The sequence below is a fragment of the Pleurodeles waltl genome, chromosome 12, assembly GCF_031143425.1.
Source record: "Pleurodeles waltl isolate 20211129_DDA chromosome 12, aPleWal1.hap1.20221129, whole genome shotgun sequence".
NCBI lineage: Eukaryota > Metazoa > Chordata > Amphibia > Caudata > Salamandridae > Pleurodeles > Pleurodeles waltl.
The window spans coordinates 30,127,516-30,148,938 of NC_090451.1; the positions used below are offsets into that span (position 1 = coordinate 30,127,516).

Genomic DNA, 21,423 nt, shown 5'->3' on the forward strand with positions numbered 1-21,423 from the left:
TGAGAGGGTGGTGATCAGCTGAACCTTCGGTGACCTGGTTCCATCTGTGGTGGGGAATCAGCTGCAGGTGGTGGTGCGCTGTGGATTTCTCGAAGGTGAAGTGGATGCAGCGGTGGTCGGTCCAAGGGAGTTTGGTGGTGGGGCTGAAGGAGATGTGTTTGCTTGTGGAGAAGATGGGGTCGAACGTGTGTCCTGCGGAGTGGGTAGGTGCTGTGACGAGCTGCTTGAATCTGACGTTGGTGAACAGGGTGGTGGAGTTGTTGTTGTTGGTGTTTTTGAGGTGGAAGTTCAGGTCCCCAAGGAGTATGTAGTCTGTGGATGCGAGGGCATGCGTGCGGACGATGTCGGTGATGGAGTCACTGAACTGCTGTCAGGGTCCTGGGGGCCTGTAGACGAGGGTCCCTCTGAAGGTGGTGTTTGGATCGGTGTGGATCTGGAAGTGTAGGTTTTCGGCGTTGCTGAGGATGTCTTTGGTGCTGGTCGTGATTCTGTAGGTATTCCTGTGGATGATAGCGATGCCTCCTCCTGGTCTGTTGGTGTGGTACCTACAGGTGATCTTGTAGCTGTACGGGAAAGTTATGGCGATGTCAGGCGCTGAGGAGGGGTTCAGGTCAGGAAGGCTATATCTGGCGTGGTTGAGTCGAGTAGGTTCCAGAGTTCGATGGCGTGTTTGTGAACGAAGCGGTTGTTGAGTAGGATGCATCTGAGATGGTTGCGTCCTGCCCTGGCGGGCGGGTCGTTGGCGTGGAGGCTGGTGAAGGTGCAGCTCCGGCAGGAGAAGGGTCTGTGGGTAAGCCATGGGGTGGCCTGGTGACCGGTGGATGAGCTGCCAGGGTTGAGCGTGTGGAAGGTGATGGTGTTGTAGTGGCGTCGTGGCGTTGGGAGGCGCGGTCCAGGCGCAGACAGGCTTGCCTTAGGCGCTCCTTTGGTACGGACGCACAGTGGCCGCCATTACGTAGGGAAGGGGGAGGAGAGGATAGCTGGGAAGCAGGAGCAGTGGTGGAAAACAGAACAAAATAAGGGGGCGGGCTGCAGGGGCAGCAGCAGCGGCGGGGATGGAACATGAGAGAGGAGGGGCGGGGCCTCAGGGGCAGCAGCGGCGGGCAAGAGAGAGCGGGGAGAGCCAGAGGGAGAGAGCGGAGTGAGAGGAGAACGAAACAGGGAGGAGAGAATGAAACGCAGAAAGCAAAAGACAAAAGGAACACAAAAGGGACAGAACTCGGAAGGAAAAGCACACAAAGAGTGAAACAGAGGCAAAAGAGGAAAGAGAAGAGAGGCAGAGGGCAGCCTATCAGAAGAGCAGAGCTCTCCCACTAGACACAGGGATGAGGCACAGAGAGAAGCCTGCAGTTGGAGGAGGGCCTGGAACTCCTGACAGAGGTCAGAGTTCAGAGGAATGAAGGGCTCTACTTGCCCATGGAGCTAGGAGGAGGCAGAGTTCACTGACTAGGATGTCACGGTCTACAGTGACATCACAGGCACTGCTTACTAGAGTGACGTCACAGGCCCTGCAGCAGCTCCGCAGGGATCTTTTGCGCTGCCTTTGACCCTTATGACGTAGTTTAAACTGGTGGGGGCTCTGCAAGGGGCGCGGCAGGGTGAGCTCACACCACATAAATTAATTAATGTTAAAGCGCTGCTTTGCTCCGCAGGGCTCATTAACACCGACAACTAAGCGCTATGGTCTCCTTGTCTTTGACGTCACTTGGTGCATAGAACTCTCGACGTCAAAGTAGGTTTCACCGTGTGACGTCATCGTCACGTTAACCTCGCCTCCTTATTGGCCAGTCCGTGATGATTTACCCATCTGAATTATGGGGCAATATTAGATGAAATATGTCACTGGAATGACTACATTATGTGGCAAAGTATATTATGGGGCAATGAGATTCGAGGCATGTAACGTATTACTCAGTTAATGGGTCATTATGATGTATGTTCAGTGGTACTATGGTCTAGGTATGAAAGCTATAAATATTGAACAGGTCATACTCAAAATGAGATTTAAATGCAATTTGTTGTCGTGCATGCAATCACAAAATGAAAAAATAATTCTAAGGTGGCTGTCTGCTGCCAGCGTTAGTCTGCGCACTACATACACAGTCATGCACTCACCGGTTTGAGATCATACATGTCACACTTCGTGTAATAAGAGGCGCCTCTTTAACTGTGGGGGTCCCTCTTCTGAGTAAAAGACATGTTTTCAGTTTCAGCTTTACTGCGTCCAGCTTCGTTTTTTCAGGGAAGAGCCTCGTAGGGCAGATTAAACGTGTATCTTACGTCACTGGCATGAGATGTGTTGTAACTTTACGTAACACACAGTCCCCGCGGGGGTCTCCGGCCCGCTCCTGGGTCCCCCCCTTGTAGCGATGTCATCTGACTCTGAACCCCTGCATTTGGTGGCGATGCATGCAGCGGCCTAGGGTCACGGGGTCAGAGGTCAAGGTGTGCTTGGTGGTCTGGTGCTTGAGTGTGCCCCTCGGTGATGACATCACCCAGGTGTTTTTTTTGGAGAAGCGCCGAGAAGTTGTTTGCACCGGAGCAGGCGCTCACTCCGGATGGAGGGATCCACTTATCGAGCTATGAATGAGTGGGGGCGGTCCCTCCCCCCTCCATCACAGCGCTGGAGGCCCCCGCCCTCCCCTGGTCCAGCCACGGGAGGGGTAGGACCGCCCCTCGGTAAGGACCCCCAGGTATATTAAGGAAAAATCACGGACGGGGCAGAGCGGAGGCATCGCGCTCTAGTCTCGGAGACATCTCCGGGAGACTGCTCAGCCACCAAGACCTCTCTCGAGAGACTGCTCAGCCAACAAGACCTCTCTCGAGAGACTGCTCAGCCACCCAGCTACCCACGTGAGACTGCTCAGCCACCCAGCTACCCACGAGAGACTGCCCAGCTACCCACGAGAGACTGCTCAGCCACCAAGAGATCTCTCGAGAGACTGCTCAGCCACCCAGCTACCCAAGAAAGACTGCTCAGCCACCCAGCTACCCACGAGAGACTGCTCAGCCACCAAGACCTCTCTCGAGAGACTGTCCAGCCACCCAGCTACCCAAGAGAGACTGCTCAGCCACCCAGCTACCCACAAGAGACTGCTCAGCCACACACGAGAGACTGCTCAGCTACTAAGACCTCTCTCGAGAGAGACTGCTCAGCCACCCAGCTACCCAAGAGAGACTGCTCAGCAACCCAGCTACACAAGAGAGACTCCTCAGCCACCCAGCTACCCACGAGAGACTGCTCAGCCACTAAGACCTCTCTCGAGAGAGACACTGCTCAGCCACCCAGCTACCCACGAGAGACTGCCCAGCTACCCACGACAGACTGCTCAGCCACTTAGACATCTCCGAGAGACTGCTCAGCCACTAAGACCTCTCTCGAGAGACTGCTCAGCCACCCAGCTACCCACGAGAGACTGCTCAGCCACGGAGACATCCCACGAGAAACTGAATAGTCAGAGACATCTCACGAGAGACTACCCAGACACCCTCGAGAGCTTACTCAGTCACCCACGAGACCACTACGCAGCCACCAGCAGAGTCTGCTCAGCCACTGAGACATCTCACGAGAGACTGCCCAGTCACTGTCCACGGAGAGATCACACAAGCGAGAGATCACACGTGCGACTGTCCTGGCCAGACCGCACAAGAGACTGCCCTGCCGCCGTCCACGAAAGACTACCCAGGCACGGACTGACTTCCAGCCATGAAAGAGCGCACAAGAGACAGGCCAATCTCACACTCTCGGGGGCGTCGTGGAAGAGACCGTGCAGCACGGGTGAGTTCACGCAAGTAACTGCCCATCCCTAGGGTCACGAGTGAGAGACAAATTCACACTGCATACAAGCAAAACAGCGAGCCCAGGCAGGGCTTTCAGTGGTCCGGGTCCCTCCGGGTCGCAGACCCGCCAGTAATTAAAACAGACATTGAAACGGGCACTTAATATCGGCTCTAAATTGATGTCATTAACTGTCCTGGTAAAATACTGATCGATTTCTGACCAATGAATGTAAATCTTTAAGGAAACCCATGGCAGTGACGCAAGGTTGTTTACATTTCACGGTATGCTAAATCTTGCATTTTTAAGGGTGTGTGCTTTTTCCAGTAGATTTTTATTTCTGTGCATCATAGCACTCTTGCATAGCGCCTACTGTGGAGTTAGTGGCTTCTAGGTACAGGCTGTGAGGGGTAAAAGTGCCATTTTCTCTCAGTGCCCCTCAGTGGGCTGTAAAGGTGTCCAGAACACATGCCCATCCAGTCCTTGGCCTCTCTGCGGATCGCATCGCGCAATACTCATGTGTGGCAATTTTAACTATGACTATGTGGACTATGAGGCGCCAGGGAGAAAAATAAATGCAGTGCTTAGAGGTGAGTGGGTGCGGTGTGGGGGGTGAAGTGAATAAGGTGCAAGCAGGTAGTTGCAGGAGAGACTGGATCTGGGGAGCAGAAGAGGAAGGGGTGGAGGGCATGATATGCAGGGCGCAGAGTGACTGAAACTTGGGCTCTTCTGGGGACGTTGCATCTGTGCCACATAAAGCACTGGAGGCGAGTCCACCAAATGGGTAATCGGGTGGCTTAGTTACACAGGCCCAGGGGTGAAGGGAGCTCCCTGCAGACCCAGTCACACAAGCCCAGGGGTGAAGGAAGCCCCCTGCAGACCCTGTCACACAGACCCAGGTGTGAAGCGAGCTCCCTGCAGACCCTGTCACACAGACCCAGGTGTGAAGGAAGCACCCTGCCGTCCCTGTCACACAGGCCCAGGGGTGAAGGGAGCCCCCTGCAGACCCTGTCACACAGGCCCAGGGGTGAAGGGAGCCCCCTGCAGACCCTGTCTTAGAGGCCCAGGGGTGAAGGGAGCCCCCTGCAGACCTTGTCACACAGGCCCAGGGATGAAAGAAGCTCCCTGCAGACCCTGTCACACAGGCCCAGGGGTGAAGGGAGCCCCCTGCAGACCCTGTCACACAGGCCCAGGGGTGAAGGGAGCCCCCTGCGGACCCTGCCACACAGGCCCAGGGGTGAAAGAAGCTCCCTGCAGACCCTGTCACACAGGCCCAGGTGTGAAGGGAGCTCCCTGCAGACCCTGTCACAAAGGCCCATGGGTGAAAGAAGCTCCCAGGCCCAGGAGTGAGGGGGGCTCCCCGCAGACCCCGTCACACAGGCCCAGAAGCTCCCTGCACACCCTGTCACACAGGCCCAAGGGTGAAAGAAGCTCCCTGCAGACCCTGTCACACAGGCCCCGGGGTGAAAGAAGCTCCCTGCAGACCCTGTCACACAGGCCCAGGTGTGAAGGAAGCTCCCTGCAGACCCTGTCACACAGGCCCAGGGGTGAAGGGAGCTCCCTGCAGACCCTGTCACACAGGCCCAGGTGTGAAGGGAGCTCCCTGCAGACCCTGTCACAAAGGCCCAGGGGTGAAAGAAGCTTCCAGGCCCAGGAGTGAAGGGAGCTCCCTGCAGACCCTGTCACACAGGCCCAGAAGCTCCCTGCACACCCTGTCACACAGTCCCAAGGGTGAAAGAAGCTCCCTGCAGACCCTGTCACACAGGCCCCGGGGTGAAAGAAGCTCCCTGCAGACCCTGTCACACAGGCCCAGGTGTGAAGGAAGCTCCCTGCAGACCCTGTCACTGCAGACCCTGTCACACAGGCCCAGGGGCGAAGGGAGCTCCCTGCAGACCCTGTCACACAGGCCCAGGGGCGAAGGGAGCTCCCTGCAGACCCTGTCACTCAGGCCCAGGGGCGAAGGGAGCTCCCTGCAGACCCTGTCACTCAGGCCCAGGGGTGAAGGGAGCTCCCTGCAGACCCTGTCACACAGGCCCAGGGATGAAGGGAGCCCCCGGCAGACCCTGTCACAGGCCCAGGGATGAAGGGAGCCCCGGCAGACCCAGTCACACAGGCCCAGGGGTGAAGGGAGCTCCCTGCAGACCCTGTCACACAGGCCCAGGGGTGCAAGGAGTTCCCTGCAGACCCTGTCACACAGGCCCAGGGGTGAAGGGAGCTCCCTGCAGACCCTGATACACAGGCCCAAGGGTGAAGGGAGCTCTCTGCAGACCCTGTCACACAGGCCCAGCGGTGAAAAAGCTCCATAGGAAAGAGAATGAACTAGTCACACACAAATCATAATGACACATCATACAGGCACATGGGTGAAAGGAGCTCCCTGGAGAGTTTAGAGTGACACTAGCCAATACAGGTGCAGGGGTAACAAGCATCCTCCTAGAGCTCACAGCAATATGAACTATCCAGGTGCGGTGTTAGAAGGAGCTCTCCGCAGAGCTCTCAGTAACACAAGGTATCCAGGCGCTGTGTTAGAAGGAGCTCTCCGCAGAGCTCTCAGTAACATAAGGTATCCAGGCGCCGTGTTAGAAGGAGCTCCCTACAGAGCTCGCAGGGATATGAGATATCCAGACCCAGTGTTAGCAGAAGCTTCCTACAGAGATTTCAGTGATGCAATATATCAAGGCGCAGTGTTCAAAGGAGCTCCCCACAGAAGCCGCAGAGACGTCCAGGCGCAGTGTTAGATGGAGCTCCCTGCAGGGCTCGCAGTAACACAAGTCATACAGATACAGGTGTGAAAGAGGCTTCATGGAAGGGGCGAGAGCACAGGCACAGGGTTGAAAAAGAAGCTCCCTGGAGTGCTCAAAATAACTCAAATCCTGCAGGCCCAGGTTCGAAGGAGGCTACTCTGCATCAAGCCAGGTGTTTACCTTCATAGGATAAAGAAAAATCATGATTCATCAAACTTTGACTAAAACGCAGCACAGAAGACTAGTTATGAGAACCCTCGCCAGAGCCGGCCAAGTTCCCAGGCCCAGCCTGTGGGGAGAGTTGCAGAATCAGGGAAATGAACTCTGAACCCAGCATGCCATCATTACCCTGACCAGAAGGCAGCCCCAGTGTCCTGCCTTACGCAGGGGTGCCTCTTATCACTTCTAGCTGATTGTTGGCTGAAAGCCAATATGTGTCCTTTCTGCACTGAAAGGCCAGTTTCTTGTATTGTTATCAGTTTAAGTTACTATTGTTCGCGAACAAATGCTGGAACGATAGAAGAATGGTGAACATGTTCCCAAATGCCCACAAGAGGGAAGTGAAAACACAAAATCTTCCTCATTTGGCTTGAATGTGCCATTCTGGGGAACCATAGTCCTTCCTTTCTGCCCTGCCCTACTCTCTGCACCTCCACTCACCCCCCCCCCCCCAACTCACACCCAGCCTTGGCAGTCCTCCCAGACATGTACAGGATCATGATGTAGCAGGGCCCCCCTCGCCCGCCCCCACACACACCTTACCCTTCACCTTGGAAACTTTTCATGTCTTAACTAGGAGCTGCTAGTCTAGTGCTTGTAACAGGATGTGGGAAGAGGTGCTGGACGAGCCATGGTGAAAGGAATGGGATGGCACTGTAAAGAGCTGTCTGCTGTCACCTGGGCATGTTTCAGACGTCTCCGGGGGGAAGCAGGGGAAAGACTGGATACCTGTCTATGCTTGTGGTGAGTTGATGAACGATGTCTGATAAGTAGTTTTTAATGTGAAATAATTATCACTGCTCCTGGGATCATTGACAGGATGTGAGAAACAGAAATATTGTGTGGACAGAATATCGTGTCAGAATTACAGAGGACCAAAATATCGAGAAGGTAAGTGCAAATAGATAAGTATCGACAGGGCCACTGGAATTATGCAATTGTGTGGCTGCAGCATTTTTTTGCAATATTTTGGATTTGACACATCTGCCACAGAACCCATCATCTGTTGCATAATTTGCAGATTTTATCTAAATAAATTGTTTCTAGCTCAAAGGTTTTAAAAGTCACTAAAGTCACAACGACGTGTTCCAGGGCAGTCGAAGGTCTTTTGTAAAGGTGACTTCTCACTCACCTTTTTATTGCTTATTTCTATGTTTGGGTGTTAAACTGAGATGCAACCTTTGCCCAGACAATGTTAACAAGTGTAAAAATAACAAAATAATGAATTATTACTATCAGACAATGTGCCGCACTACACCGCATAATTTACCTTTTTTTGTCACATAATTTGGCCCTCTCCTGCCACATAATTCCTGTGGCTCTGGGTATAGATTTTATAGTCTTAACTCTACATCTATGTACCTTGAAGATATATATATATATCTCATCAAGGTACATATATGTGGAGTTATATATGGTAAAACTTTGCTTACCTATAGAAAAGTACCTTTACATTATTTTTGTCCTCAATATTCTTGACAAAATATTTTGTCCACACAATTTTTTTTTTTCCGATATTTTGTCCAAACACCTTCATTCACTCGCTGGTTCAGTCGTTCACCAGAGTCATTGCATTACCCATTCTTGATGTAAAATGTTCCTCTGTCCTCAACCCCCATGAAGATGCTTACCATGAGTGTAGGAAAGTACCATCTTGCCTGGCATGTTACCCCCATTTTTCACTGTATATATGTTGTTTTAGTTGTATGTGTCACTGGGACCCTGGTAACCCAGGGCCCCAGTGCTCATAAGTGTGCCTGAATGTGTTACCTGTGTAGTGACTAACTGTCTCACTGAGGCTCTGCTAATCAGAACCTCAGTGGTTATGCTCTCTCATTTCTTTCCAAATTGTCACTAACAGGCTAGTGACCATTTTCACCAATTTACATTGGCTTACTGGAACACCCTTATAATTCCCTAGTATATGGTACTGAGGTACCCAGGGTATTGGGGTTCCAGGAGATCCCTATGGGCTGCAGCATTTCTTTTGCCACCCATAGGGAGCTCTGACAATTCTTACACAGGCCTGCCACTGCAGCCTGAGTGAAATAACGTCCACGTTATTTCACAGCCATTTTACACTGCACTTAAGTAACTTATAAGTCACCTATATGTCTAACCTTTACCTGGTAAAGGTTAGGTGCAAAGTTACTTAGTGTGAGGGCACCCTGGCACTAGCCAAGGCGCCCCCACATTGTTCAGAGCCAATTCCCTGAACTTTGTGAGTGCGGGGACACCATTACACGCGTGCACTACATATAGGTCACTACCTATATGTAGCTTCACAATGGTAACTCCGAATATGGCCATGTAACATGTCTATGATCATGGAATTGCCCCCTCTATGCCATCCTGGCATAGTTGGCACACTCCCATGATCCCAGTGGTCTGTAGCACAGACCCTGGTACTGCCAAACTGCCCTTCCTGGGGTTTCACTGCAGCTGCTGCTGCTGCCAACCCCTCAGACAGGCATCTGCCCTCCTGGGGTCCAGCCAGGCCTGGCCCAGGATGGCAGAACAAAGGACTTCCTCTGAGAGAGGGTGTTACACCCTCTCCCTTTGGAAAATGGTGTGAAGGCAGGGGAGGAGTAGCCTCCCCCAGCCTCTGGAAATGCTTTCTTGGGCACAGATGTGCCCAATTCTGCATAAGCCAGTCTACACCGGTTCAGGGGACCCCTTAGCCCTGCTCTGGCGCGAAACTGGACAAAGGAAAGGGGAGTGACCACTCCCCTGACCTGCACCTCCCCTGGGAGGTGTCCAGAGCTCCTCCAGTGTGCTCCAGACCTCTGCCATCTTGGAAACAGAGGTGCTGCCGGCACACTGGACTGCTCTGAGTGGCCAGTGCCACCAGGTGACGTCAGAGACTCGTGCTGATAGGCTCCTTCAGGTGTTAGTAGCCTATCCTCTCTCCTAGGTAGCCAAACCCTCTTTTCTGGCTATTTAGGGTCTCTGTCTCTGGGGAAACTTTAGATAACGAATGCAAGAGCTCATCCGAGTTCCTCTGCATCTCTCTCTTCACCTTCTGCCAAGGAATCGACTGCTGACCGCGCTGGAAGCCTGCAAACCTGCAACATAGTAGCAAAGATGACTACTGCAACTCTGTAACGCTGATCCTGCCGCCTTCTCGACTGTTTTCCTGCTTGTGCATGCTGTGGGGGTAGTCTGCCTCCTCTCTGCACCAGAAGCTCAGAAGAAATCTCCCGTGGGTCGACGGAATCTTCCCCCTGCAACCGCAGGCACCAAAAAGCTGCATTACCGGTCCCTTGGGTCTCCTCTTAGCATGACGAGCGAGGTCCCTCGAATCCAGCGACTCTGTCCAAGTGACCCCCACAGTCCAGTGACTCTTCAGTCCAAGTTTGGTGGAGGTAAGTCCTTGCCTCACCTCGCTGGGCTGCATTGCTGGGAACCGCGACTTTTGCAGCTACTCCGGCCCCTGTGCACTTCCGGCGGAAATCCTTTGTGCACAGCCAAGCCTGGGTCCACGGCACTCTAACCTGCATTGCACGACTTTCTAAGTGGGTCTCCGGCGACGTGGGACTCCTTTGTGCGACTTCGGGTGAGCACCGTTTCACGCATCCTCGTAGTGCCTGTTTCTGGCACTTCTCCGGGTGCTACCTGCTGCTGAGAGCTCTCCTTGTCTTGCTCGACGTCCCCTCTCTCTCCTGGTCCAATTTGCGACCTCCTGGTCCCTCCAGGGCCACAGCAGCGTCCAAAAACGCTAACCGCACGATTTGCAGCTAGCAAGGCTTGTTGGCGTTCTTTCGGCGGGAAAACACTTCTGCACGACTCTCCACGGCGAGAGGGATCCGTCCACCAAAGGGGAAGTCTCTAGCCCTTTTCGTTCCTGCAGAAACCTCAGCTTCTTCTGTCCAGTAGAAGCTTCTTTGCACCCGCAGCTGGCATTTCCTGGGCATTTGCCCATCTCCGACTTGCTTGTGACTTTTGGACTTGGTCCCCTTGTTCCACAGGTACCCTAGATTGGAAATCCACAGTTGTTGCATTATTGGTTTGTGTCTTTCCTGCATTATTCCTCTAACACGACTTCTTTGTCCTTAGGGGAACTTTAGTGCACTTTGCACTCACTTTTCAGGGTCTTGGGGAGGGTTATTTTTCTAACTCTCACTATTTTCTAATAGTCCCAGCGACCCTCTACAAGGTCACATAGGTTTGGGGTCCATTCGTGGTTCGCATTCCACTTTTGGAGTATATGGTTTGTGTTGCCCCTATCCCTATGTTTCCCCATTGCATCCTATTGTAACTATACATTGTTTGCACTGTTTTCTAAGACTATACTGCATATTTTTGCTATTGTGTATATATATCTTGTGTATATTTCCTATCCTCTCACTGAGGGTACACTCTAAGATACTTTGGCATATTGTCATAAAAATAAAGTACCTTTATTTTTAGTATAACTGTGTATTGTGTTTTCTTATGATATTGTGCATATGACACTAGGTGGTACTGTAGTAGCTTCACACGTCTCCTAGTTCAGCCTAAGCTGCTCTGCTAAGCTACCATTATCTATCAGCCTAAGCTGCTAGACACCCTATACACTAATAAGGGATAACTGGGCCTGGTGCAAGGTGCAAGTACCCCTTGGTACTCACTACAAGCCAGTCCAGCCTCCTACATTGGTTGTGCAGCGGTGGGATAAGTGCTTTGAGACTACTTACCACTCTTGTCATTGTACTTTTCATAAGAGAAAAATATACAAAACAAGGTCAGTGTATATACACGTAGCCAAAAAGTTTAGCATTTCCTCTTTTCACTCTTTTCTAAGTGCTGAAAAGTACTTCTAAACTTTCAAAAAGTTATTAAAGGTTTAAAAAGTTTTTTTCTGTCTTTCTAAAAAGTTCTGGAAACTTTTTTCTCTTTTTCTATCACTTTAACTCTCTCTAAAAATGTCTGGCACAGGCCAAAATGTTGATCTGTCCAAACTTGCATATGACCACCTTAGCTGGAAAGGAGCAAGGAGTCTCTGTGTAGAGAGAGGTTTGAGTGTAGGGAAGAATCCTTCTTTGGAAGTATTGCTTAACATGCTTAGAGAACAAGATAAGGCCATAGGGGCCACATCTGTTGAAAAAGTAGCATATGGTTCCCAATCTGATCCAGGGACTCCCCCAGGAAAAGATTCAGGAAAGATACTTCCTAGCCTGCCCATTACTAGACAGTCTAGCATAGTTGGTAATGATGGAGAGCCTCACCATAGAAATAGTGTTGTCTCACATCATAGCAAAAGCATTTATTCTCACCATACTGGTAGTGATGTTTCTGTTAGCCAAGCTGTTAGGGTGGCTTCTGTAAGGGACAGGTCTCTTTCTGTTCATTCTTCTGTGTCTAAGAATGTCCCTCCCACCAACCCTGATGACAGAATGTTAGAGAGGGAACTCAATAAGTTTAGAGTGGAACAAACCAGACTGAAGCTTAAAAAGCAACAGCTGGATTTGGATAGACAGTCTTTTGAACTAGAGAAAGAAAGACAGAAGTTGGGTTTAGATACCCATGGTGGCAGCAGCAGTATTCCCCATAGTCATCCTGCAAAAGAGCATGATTCCAGGAATCTGCATAAGATAGTTCCCCCTTATAAGGAGGGGGATGACATTAACAAGTGGTTTGCTGCACTTGAGAGGGCCTGTGTTGTACAGGATGTCCCTCAAAGGCAGTGGGCTGCTATCCTATGGCTATCATTTAGTGGAAAAGGTAGGGATAGGCTCCTTACTGTGAACGAAAATGATGCTAATAATTTCCAAGTTCTTAAGAATGCACTCCTGGATGGTTATGGCTTAACCACTGAACAGTACAGGATAAAGTTCAGAGAGACCAAAAAGGAGTCTTCACAAGACTGGGTTGATTTCATTGACCATTCAGTGAAGGCCTTGGAGGGGTGGTTACATGGCAGTAAAGTTACTGATTATGACAGCCTGTATAACTTGATCCTGAGAGAGCATATTCTTAATAATTGTGTGTCTGATTTGTTGCACCAGTACTTGGTGGACTCTGATCTGACCTCTCCCCAAGAATTGGGAAAGAAGGCAGACAAATGGGTCAGAACAAGAGTGAACAGAAAAGTTCATACAGGGGGTGACAAAGATGGCAACAAAAAGAAGGATGGTAAGTCTTCTGACAAGGGTGGGGACAAATCTAAAAATGAGTCTTCATCAGGCCCACAAAAACACTCTGGTGGGGGTGGTGGGCCCAAATCCTCTTTTAATCAGAACAAGGAAAAGAAACCATGGTGCTATTTATGTAAAATAAAAGGCCATTGGACAACAGATCCCAGTTGTCCAAAGAAAGGCACCAATGCTCCTACCACTACAACCCCTACTGCTACCCCTAGTGTCCCTACTAATAGCAGTGGTGGTGGGAGCAAACCTACTAATATCCAATCCAAGGGAGTAGCTGGGCTCACTATTGGTAACTTAGTTGGGGTTGGCCTTGTTAGGGAGGCCACAGAGGCTGTGTTAGTCTCTGAGGGGGCTATTGATTTAGCCACCTTAGTTGCTTGTCCCCTTAATATGGATAAGTACAAGCAGCTACCCCTAATAAATGGTGTTGAGGTTCAGGCCTACAGGGACACTGGTGCCAGTGTGACTATGGTCATAGAGAAACTGGTCCACCCTGAACAACACCTACTTGGTCACCAGTACCAAGTAACCGATGCTCACAACAACACACTTAGCCACCCCATGGCTGTTGTAAATCTCAACTGGGCGGGGGGTTACTGGTCCAAAGAAAGTTGTGGTAGCTTCAGATTTACCTGTAGACTGTCTATTAGGGAATGATTTGGAGACATCAGCTTGGTCAGATGTGGAGTTGGAGGCCCATGCAGCAATGCTGGGCATCCCAGGGCATATTTTTGCTTTGACAAGGGCTCAGGCCAAAAAGCAAAAAGGACAGGGAAGCTTGGATCCTGGAACAATGGACCAAGTGCTCCCTAAAGCTAGGGCTAGTAGAAGCAAACCACTTCCTACTATCCCTCCCTCTACAGTGGATTCAACTTCTGAGGAAGAAGAATTCCCTCCCTGTGCAGAACCTACACCAGAGGAGCTGGAAGCAGACACTGCTGAGCTTTTGGGTGAAGGGGGGCCTGCCAGAGAGGAGCTGAGTGTGGCACAGCAAACCTGTCCCACATTAGAGGGGCTCAGACAGCAAGCTGTCAAACAGGCTAATGGGGATGTCAGTGACTCTCACAGAGTTTACTGGGAGGACAACCTCTTGTACACTGAGCATAGGGATCCTAAACCTGGAGCTGCCAGGAGATTAGTGATTCCTCAGAAGTACAGGAAGTTCCTCCTAACACTGGCACATGACATTCCCTTAGCTGGGCATCTAGGACAAATGAAAACTCGGGACAGGCTTGTTCCCCTGTTTCATTGGCCTAGAATGTCTGCGGACACAAAGGAATTTTGTAAGTCCTGTGAAACCTGTCAAGCCAGTGGCAAGACAGGTGGCACCCCAAAGGCACCCCTTATCCCACTGCCTGTGGTTGGGGTTCCCTTTGAAAGGGTAGGGGTTGACATAGTTGGCCCCCTTGACCCTCCTACTGCTTCAGGCAATAGGTTTATCTTGGTGGTAGTGGACCATGCCACAAGATATCCTGAAGCAATTCCTTTAAGGACCACTACAGCACCTGCAGTGGCAAAGGCCCTCCTGGGAATATTTTCTAGGGTGGGCTTCCCAAAGGAAGTGGTATCAGACAGGGGAAGCAATTTCATGTCTGCATACTTAAAGGCCATGTGGAAGGAGTGTGGTGTAACGTACAAGTTCACAACACCCTATCATCCACAAACAAATGGACTGGTGGAGAGATTTAATAAAACTCTCAAAGGCATGATTATGGGTCTCCCTGAAAAACTCCGCAGGAGATGGGATATCCTTCTACCATGCCTCCTTTTTGCCTACAGGGAGGTACCCCAGAAAGGAGTGGGCTTCAGCCCCTTTGAACTTCTTTTTGGACACCCTGTTAGGGGTCCACTCACACTTGTAAAGGAGGGTTGGGAACAACCTTTAAAAGCTCCTAAGCAGGATATTGTGGATTATGTACTTGGCCTCAGATCAAGGATGGCTGAGTACATGAAAAAGGCCAGTAAAAACCTTCAGGCCAGCCAAGAGCTCCAGAAGCAATGGCATGATCAGAAGGCTGTTTTGGTTCAGTACCAACCAGGGCAGAAAGTGTGGGTCTTGGAGCCTGTGGCCCCAAGAGCACTCCAAGATAAATGGAGTGGACCCCACACAATTGTTGAAAAGAAGGGAGAAGTCACCTATTTAGTTGACTTAGGCACTGCCAGGAGTCCCCATAGGGTGCTCCATGTCAACCGCCTGAAACCCTACTATGACAGGGCTGATCTCACCCTGCTCATGGCAACTGATGAGGGACAGGAAGAAGACAGTGATCCTCTACCTGATCTCTTCTCTTCCACAGAACAAGATGCTCTTGTGGAAGGTGTAGTTTTGGCTGATTGTCTTACTGCTGAGCAGAAAGATAATTGCATAAATCTCCTAGATCAATTCTCTGAACTCTTCTCTACTGTGCCAGGTACCACTTCTTGGTGTGAGCACACTATAGATACTGGAGACAGCTTGCCTGTCAAAAGTAAGATCTATAGGCAGCCTGACCATGTCAGGGACTGCATAAAGCAAGAGGTCCAGAAAATGTTAGAACTAGGAGTGGTTGAGCACTCTGACAGTCCATGGGCTTCTCCTGTGGTACTGGTACCAAAACCCCATTCCAAAGATGGAAAGAAGGAAATGCGGTTTTGTGTAGACTATAGAGGTCTCAACTTGGTAACCAAAACTGATGCTCACCCTATACCCAGGGCAGATGAGCTCATAGATACACTGGCATCTGCCAAGTATCTAAGCTCTTTTGACTTGACTGCAGGGTATTGGCAGATCAAATTGTCAGAAGATGCTAAACCTAAGACTGCATTTTCAACCATTGGAGGACATTACCAGTTTACTGTAATGCCTTTTGGTTTGAAAAATGCACCTGCCACTTTTCAGAGGTTGGTGAACACAGTCCTGCAAGGGCTGGAAGTTTTCAGTGCACCATATTTGGACGATATAGCTGTCTTTAGCTCCAGCTGGGATGATCACCTGGTCCACCTATGGAAACTTTTGGAGGCCCTGCAAAAGGCAGGCCTCACTATCAAGGCTTCAAAGTGCCAGATAGGGCAGGGTAAGGTGGTTTATCTGGGACACCTTGTTGGTGGGGAACAGATTGCACCACTTCAGGGGAAAATCCAAACAATTATTGATTGGGTTCCCCCTACCACTCAGACTCAGGTGAGAGCCTTCCTAGGCCTCACTGGGTATTACAGGAGGTTCATTAAGAAATATGGCTCCATTGCAGCCCCTCTTAATGACCTCACATCCAAGAAAATGCCTAAAAAGGTATTATGGACAGCAAACTGTCAGAAAGCTTTTGAGGAGCTGAAGCAGGCCATGTGCTCTGCACCTGTCCTGAAAAGCCCTTGTTACTCTAAAAAATTATATGTCCAAACTGATGCATCTGAATTAGGAGTAGGGGCAGTCCTATCACAACTTAATTCTGAGGGCCAGGATCAACCTGTTGCTTTTATTAGTAGGAGGTTGACCCCTAGAGAAAAGCGTTGGTCTGCCATTGAGAGGGAGGCCTTTGCTGTGGTCTGGGCACTGAAGAAGTTGAGGCCATACCTGTTTGGCACTCACTTCATTGTTCAGACAGACCACAAACCTCTACTTTGGCTAAAACAAAAGAAAGGTGAAAATCCTAAATTGTTGAGGTGGTCCATATCCCTACAGGGAATGGACTATACAGTGGAACATAGACCTGGGAGTAGCCACTCCAATGCAGATGGACTCTCCAGATATTTCCACTTAGACAATGAAGACTCATCAGGTCATGGCTAGTCTTATTGTCCTTCGTTTGGGGGGGGGTTGTATAGGAAAGTACCATCTTGCCTGGCATGTTACCCCCATTTTTCAATGTATATATGTTGTTTTAGTTGTATGTGTCACTGGGACCCTGGTAACCCAGGGCCCCAGTGCTCATAAGTGTGCCTGAATGTGTTACCTGTGTAGTGAATAACTGTCTCACTGAGGCTCTGCTAATCAGAACCTCAGTGGTTATGCTCTCTCATTTCTTTCCAAATTGTCACTAACAGGCTAGTGACCATTTTCACCAATTTACATTGGCTTACTGGAACACCCTTATAATTCCCTAGTATATGGTACTGAGGTACCCAGGGTATTGGGGTTCCAGGAGATCCCTAAGGGCTGCAGCATTTCTTTTGCCACCCATAGGGAGCTCTGACAATTCTTACACAGGCCTGCCACTGCAGCCTGAGTGAAATAACGTCCACGTTATTTCACAGCCATTTTACACTGCACTTAAGTAACTTATAAGTCACCTATATGTCTAACCTTTACCTGGTAAAGGTTAGGTGCAAAGTTACTTAGTGTGAGGGCACCCTGGCACTAGCCAAGGCGCCCCCACATTGTTCAGAGCCAATTCCCTGAACTTTGTGAGTGCGGGGACACCATTACACGCGTGCACTACATATAGGTCACTACCTATATGTAGCTTCACAATGGTAACTCCGAATATGGCCATGTAACATGTCTATGATCATGGAATTGCCCCCTCTATGCCATCCTGGCATAGTTGGCACAATCCCATGATCCCAGTGGTCTGTAGCACAGACCCTGGTACTGCCAAACTGCCCTTCCTGGGGTTTCACTGCAGCTGCTGCTGCTGCCAACCCCTCAGACAGGCATCTGCCCTCCTGGGGTCCAGCCAGGCCTGGCCCAGGATGGCAGAACAAAGGACTTCCTCTGAGAGAGGGTGTTACACCCTCTCCCTTTGGAAAATGGTGTGAAGGCAGGGGAGGAGTAGCCTCCCCCAGCCTCTGGAAATGCTTTCTTGGGCACAGATGTGCCCAATTCTGCATAAGCCAGTCTACACCGGTTCAGGGGACCCCTTAGCCCTGCTCTGGCGCGAAACTGGACAAAGGAAAGGGGAGTGACCACTCCCCTGACCTGCACCTCCCCTGGGAGGTGTCCAGAGCTCCTCCAGTGTGCTCCAGACCTCTGCCATCTTGGAAACAGAGGTGCTGCTGGCACACTGGACTGCTCTGAGTGGCCAGTGCCACCAGGTGACGTCAGAGACTCCTGCTGATAGGCTCCTTCAGGTGTTAGTAGCCTATCCTCTCTCCTAGGTAGCCAAACCCTCTTTTCTGGCTATTTAGGGTCTCTGTCTCTGGGGAAACTTTAGATAACGAATGCAAGAGCTCATCCGAGTTCCTCTGCATCTCTCTCTTCACCTTCTGGCAAGGAATCGACTGCTGACCGCGCTGGAAGCCTGCAAACCTGCAACATAGTAGCAAAGACGACTACTGCAACTCTGTAACGCTGATCCTGCCGCCTTCTCGACTGTTTTCCTGCTTGTGCATGCTGTGGGGGTAGTCTGCCTCCTCTCTGCACCAGAAGCTCCGAAGAAATCTCCCGTGGGTCGACGGAATCTTCCTCCTGCAACCGCAGGCACCAAAAAGCTGCATTACCGGTCCCTTGGGTCTCCTCTCAGCACGACGAGCGAGGTCCCTCGAATCCAGCGACTCTGTCCAAGTGACCCCCACAGTCCAGTGACTCTTCAGTCCAAGTTTGGTGGAGGTAAGTCCTTGCCTCACCTCGCTGGGCTGCATTGCTGGGAACCGCGACTTTTGCAGCTACTCCGGCCCCTGTGCACTTCCGGCGGAAATCCTTTGTGCACAGCCAAGCCTGGGTCCACGGCACTCTAACCTGCATTGCACGACTTTCTAAGTGGGTCTCCGGCGACGTGGGACTCCTTTGTGCGACTTCGGGTGAGCACCGTTTCATGCATCCTTGTAGTGCCTGTTTCTGGCACTTCTCCGGGTGCTACCTGCTGCTGAGAGGGCTCCTTGTCTTGCTCGACGTCCCCTCTCTCTCCTGGTCCAATTTGCGACCTCCTGGTCCCTCCAGGGCCACAGCAGCGTCCAAAAACGCTAACTGCACGATTTGCAGCTAGCAAGGCTTGTTGGCGTTCTTTCGGTGGGAAAACACTTCTGCACGACTCTCCACGGCGAGAGGGATCCGTCCACCAAAGGGGAAGTCTCTAGCCCTTTTCGTTCCTGCAGAAACCTCAGCTTCTTCTGTCCAGTAGAAGCTTCTTTGCACCCGCAGCTGGCATTTCCTGGGCATTTGCCCATCTCCGACTTGCTTGTGACTTTTGGACTTGGTCCCCTTGTTCCACAGGTACCCTAGATTGGAAATCCACAGTTGTTGCATTATTGGTTTGTGTCTTTCCTGCATTATTCCTCTAACACGACTTCTTTGTCCTTAGGGGAACTTTAGTGCACTTTGCACTCACTTTTCAGGGTCTTGGGGAGGGTTATTTTTCTAACTCTCACTATTTTCTAATAGTCCCAGCGACCCTCTACAAGGTCACATAGGTTTGGGGTCCATTCGTGGTTCGCATTCCACTTTTGGAGTATATGGTTTGTGTTGCCCCTATCCCTATGTTTCCCCATTGCATCCTATTGTAACTATACATTGTTTGCACTGTTTTCTAAGACTATACTGCATATTTTTGCTATTGTGTATATATATTGTGTATATTTCCTATCCTCTCACTCAGGGTACACTCTAAGATACTTTGGCATATTGTCATAAAAATAAAGTACCTTTATTTTTAGTATAACTGTGTATTGTGTTTTCTTATGATATTGTGCATATGACACTAGGTGGTACTGTAGTAGCTTCACACGTCTCCTAGTTCAGCCTAAGCTGCTCTGCTAAGCTACCATTATCTATCAGCCTAAGCTGCTAGACACCCTATACACTAATAAGGGATAACTGGGCCTGGTGCAAGGTGCAAGTACCCATTGGTACTCACTACAAGCCAGTCCAGCCTCCTACAATGAGGTCCCCCTCCAAAGAGGCACTGCACTCACCCTTTCACCCAGTGTAACTCAGCATCCGTCGTCCCTAGCAGCTCACGATCCTGTAATCCTAGTTGTAAGTGGAAAGCGGTCTGCACCCCGCAACCTTCCTCAGCTGGGGGCACACTGCACTGCCATCACTCTTGCTCTTTTATCCCATTCAGAGGTGCTCTGGCCTGGTTGTAGGTCCCAGGCTGCCCATTTTGGGGTGATGCCAAGAGAGAAATGAAAAAGGTTGATTCCTAGCTGCAATAGAACAGACAGCCTAAAGCCAATGGAACAGGATTTGGGCGTTATTGCTAGTTCCTGTCACTAATTCACGTATTCCACCATTCATTTTTTGTTTTTTTCAAGTATACTCCAGGAATTCGGATGACCAAGAGATCTGAAGGGGTATGTGCTATTAGTATGCAACATTCCTTTAAAGCTAGACTTATTGGCATTGCCAAAGCTTGTTTTCTTATTTCCCAAAATGAGGGTTTGTTGCTATAAAAAGAATGGCCCTGGTGAGGCTTCTCCCCGAGCGTGGAGGTCATTGTTAATGTTCTTTGCGCGGTCTACAATGCCCTACACAAGGCTGTCGTCCCAGGGCATGAGAGGCAGTAGCCCTGTGGCTGGCGGGCCACCCCCGTGTGGCTCCACCAGGAGTCAATCAGCAGCATCCCTGTTGTAAATGGGTCAGGGGAACAGGGAGTTTGGCAGAGCAATGAACTTTCCCATTCCACCAAACTGAACGAGCTCTTTAGCCAGGGATAGGAAGTGGTATATTACAATTTACAGTAATGGATATCGTCCTCTCCGGAGTGGGTTGGATGACTCCGAGAGGGTGGATCTTTAACAACTAGTTGTCAAGTGAAGCGCCTCCTCTGTGCCTCCATCTTATCGCTGTAACAATCTGGAGTGAGTGACGTGCTTCGAGCAGATAATACTGGGGTTAGTCGAGAGATCCATCAAGCGGGTCCGGACATCCTGTTGGACCTTCGCAGCGCTGGGATTAAAAGCCCCTGCCCTGACTCCACCCTGAGGTTGGACAGGTGATTCTCGCACTGCTGGTCTTCTGATCAATAACCAGCAGTAACTCGAGACACCTGACATTTCAGTCTTGCAAAGGTGTGTTTTTAATTAGGAAACGCACGTGGACGCGTTGTCTTCCCAGGGGATTATCTCAATACCATTTCCCCAACTCCCTGGTTCAAAACAACCACTACGGAGCCGTGCCTCGCCTTGTGTTCTCTTATGACTGAGCAGGTGTGGTGGGATTATGGGGTGCAGAAACCATCACATTCTGTGTGGGTGTGTTTGTGTGTGTTCGTATAACATTTCTACAATTTTTCCATACTCTTCATAGGACCTAAAGTGGATTTTGGTTTGTTATGCATGATCAACAGACTGTTGACTTGGTTTTTGACATTTCAGATAATTTGGCATTTCAGTTTCAACTTTGAGGTGTGTCCCAAACAGGTAGGGTCTTAGCTTCTTTGGTGACCAAACCACAACAAAGGCGTCCCTCTCAATGGCACTCCAATGCTGCTCCCTAGGAAGGAGTCCCCTGCAGATGAAGACAACTGGCTGATCCTGGCCCAGATCATTCATTTTTTACAACACTGCACCAATCCCATGTTCAGAGGCATCTGTCTGGACAAAACTCTTTACTTAAGTCAGGGGCCTTCAAGACCGGTGCTGAGCACAGTGCTTCCTTGAGCGTGTCAAAAGCCTTTTGACACTACTCAGTCCAGATAAC

General features: G+C 50.4%; 1 protein-coding gene across 1 annotated transcript in view; it reads left to right on the forward strand.

The window, feature by feature from the left end:
- Nucleotides 1–2,819: 2,819 nt before the first annotated feature.
- The window catches only part of LOC138268239 (granulocyte colony-stimulating factor receptor-like), a 103,975-nt gene continuing 85,371 nt past the window's right edge, over nucleotides 2,820–21,423 (forward strand). Inside the window, exon 1 of the mRNA XM_069217703.1 lies at nucleotides 2,820–3,778. Coding sequence (XP_069073804.1) covers nucleotides 3,707–3,778 — 72 coding nt within the window. The 5' untranslated portion in view covers nucleotides 2,820–3,706. The remainder of the gene's footprint in view (nucleotides 3,779–21,423) is intronic.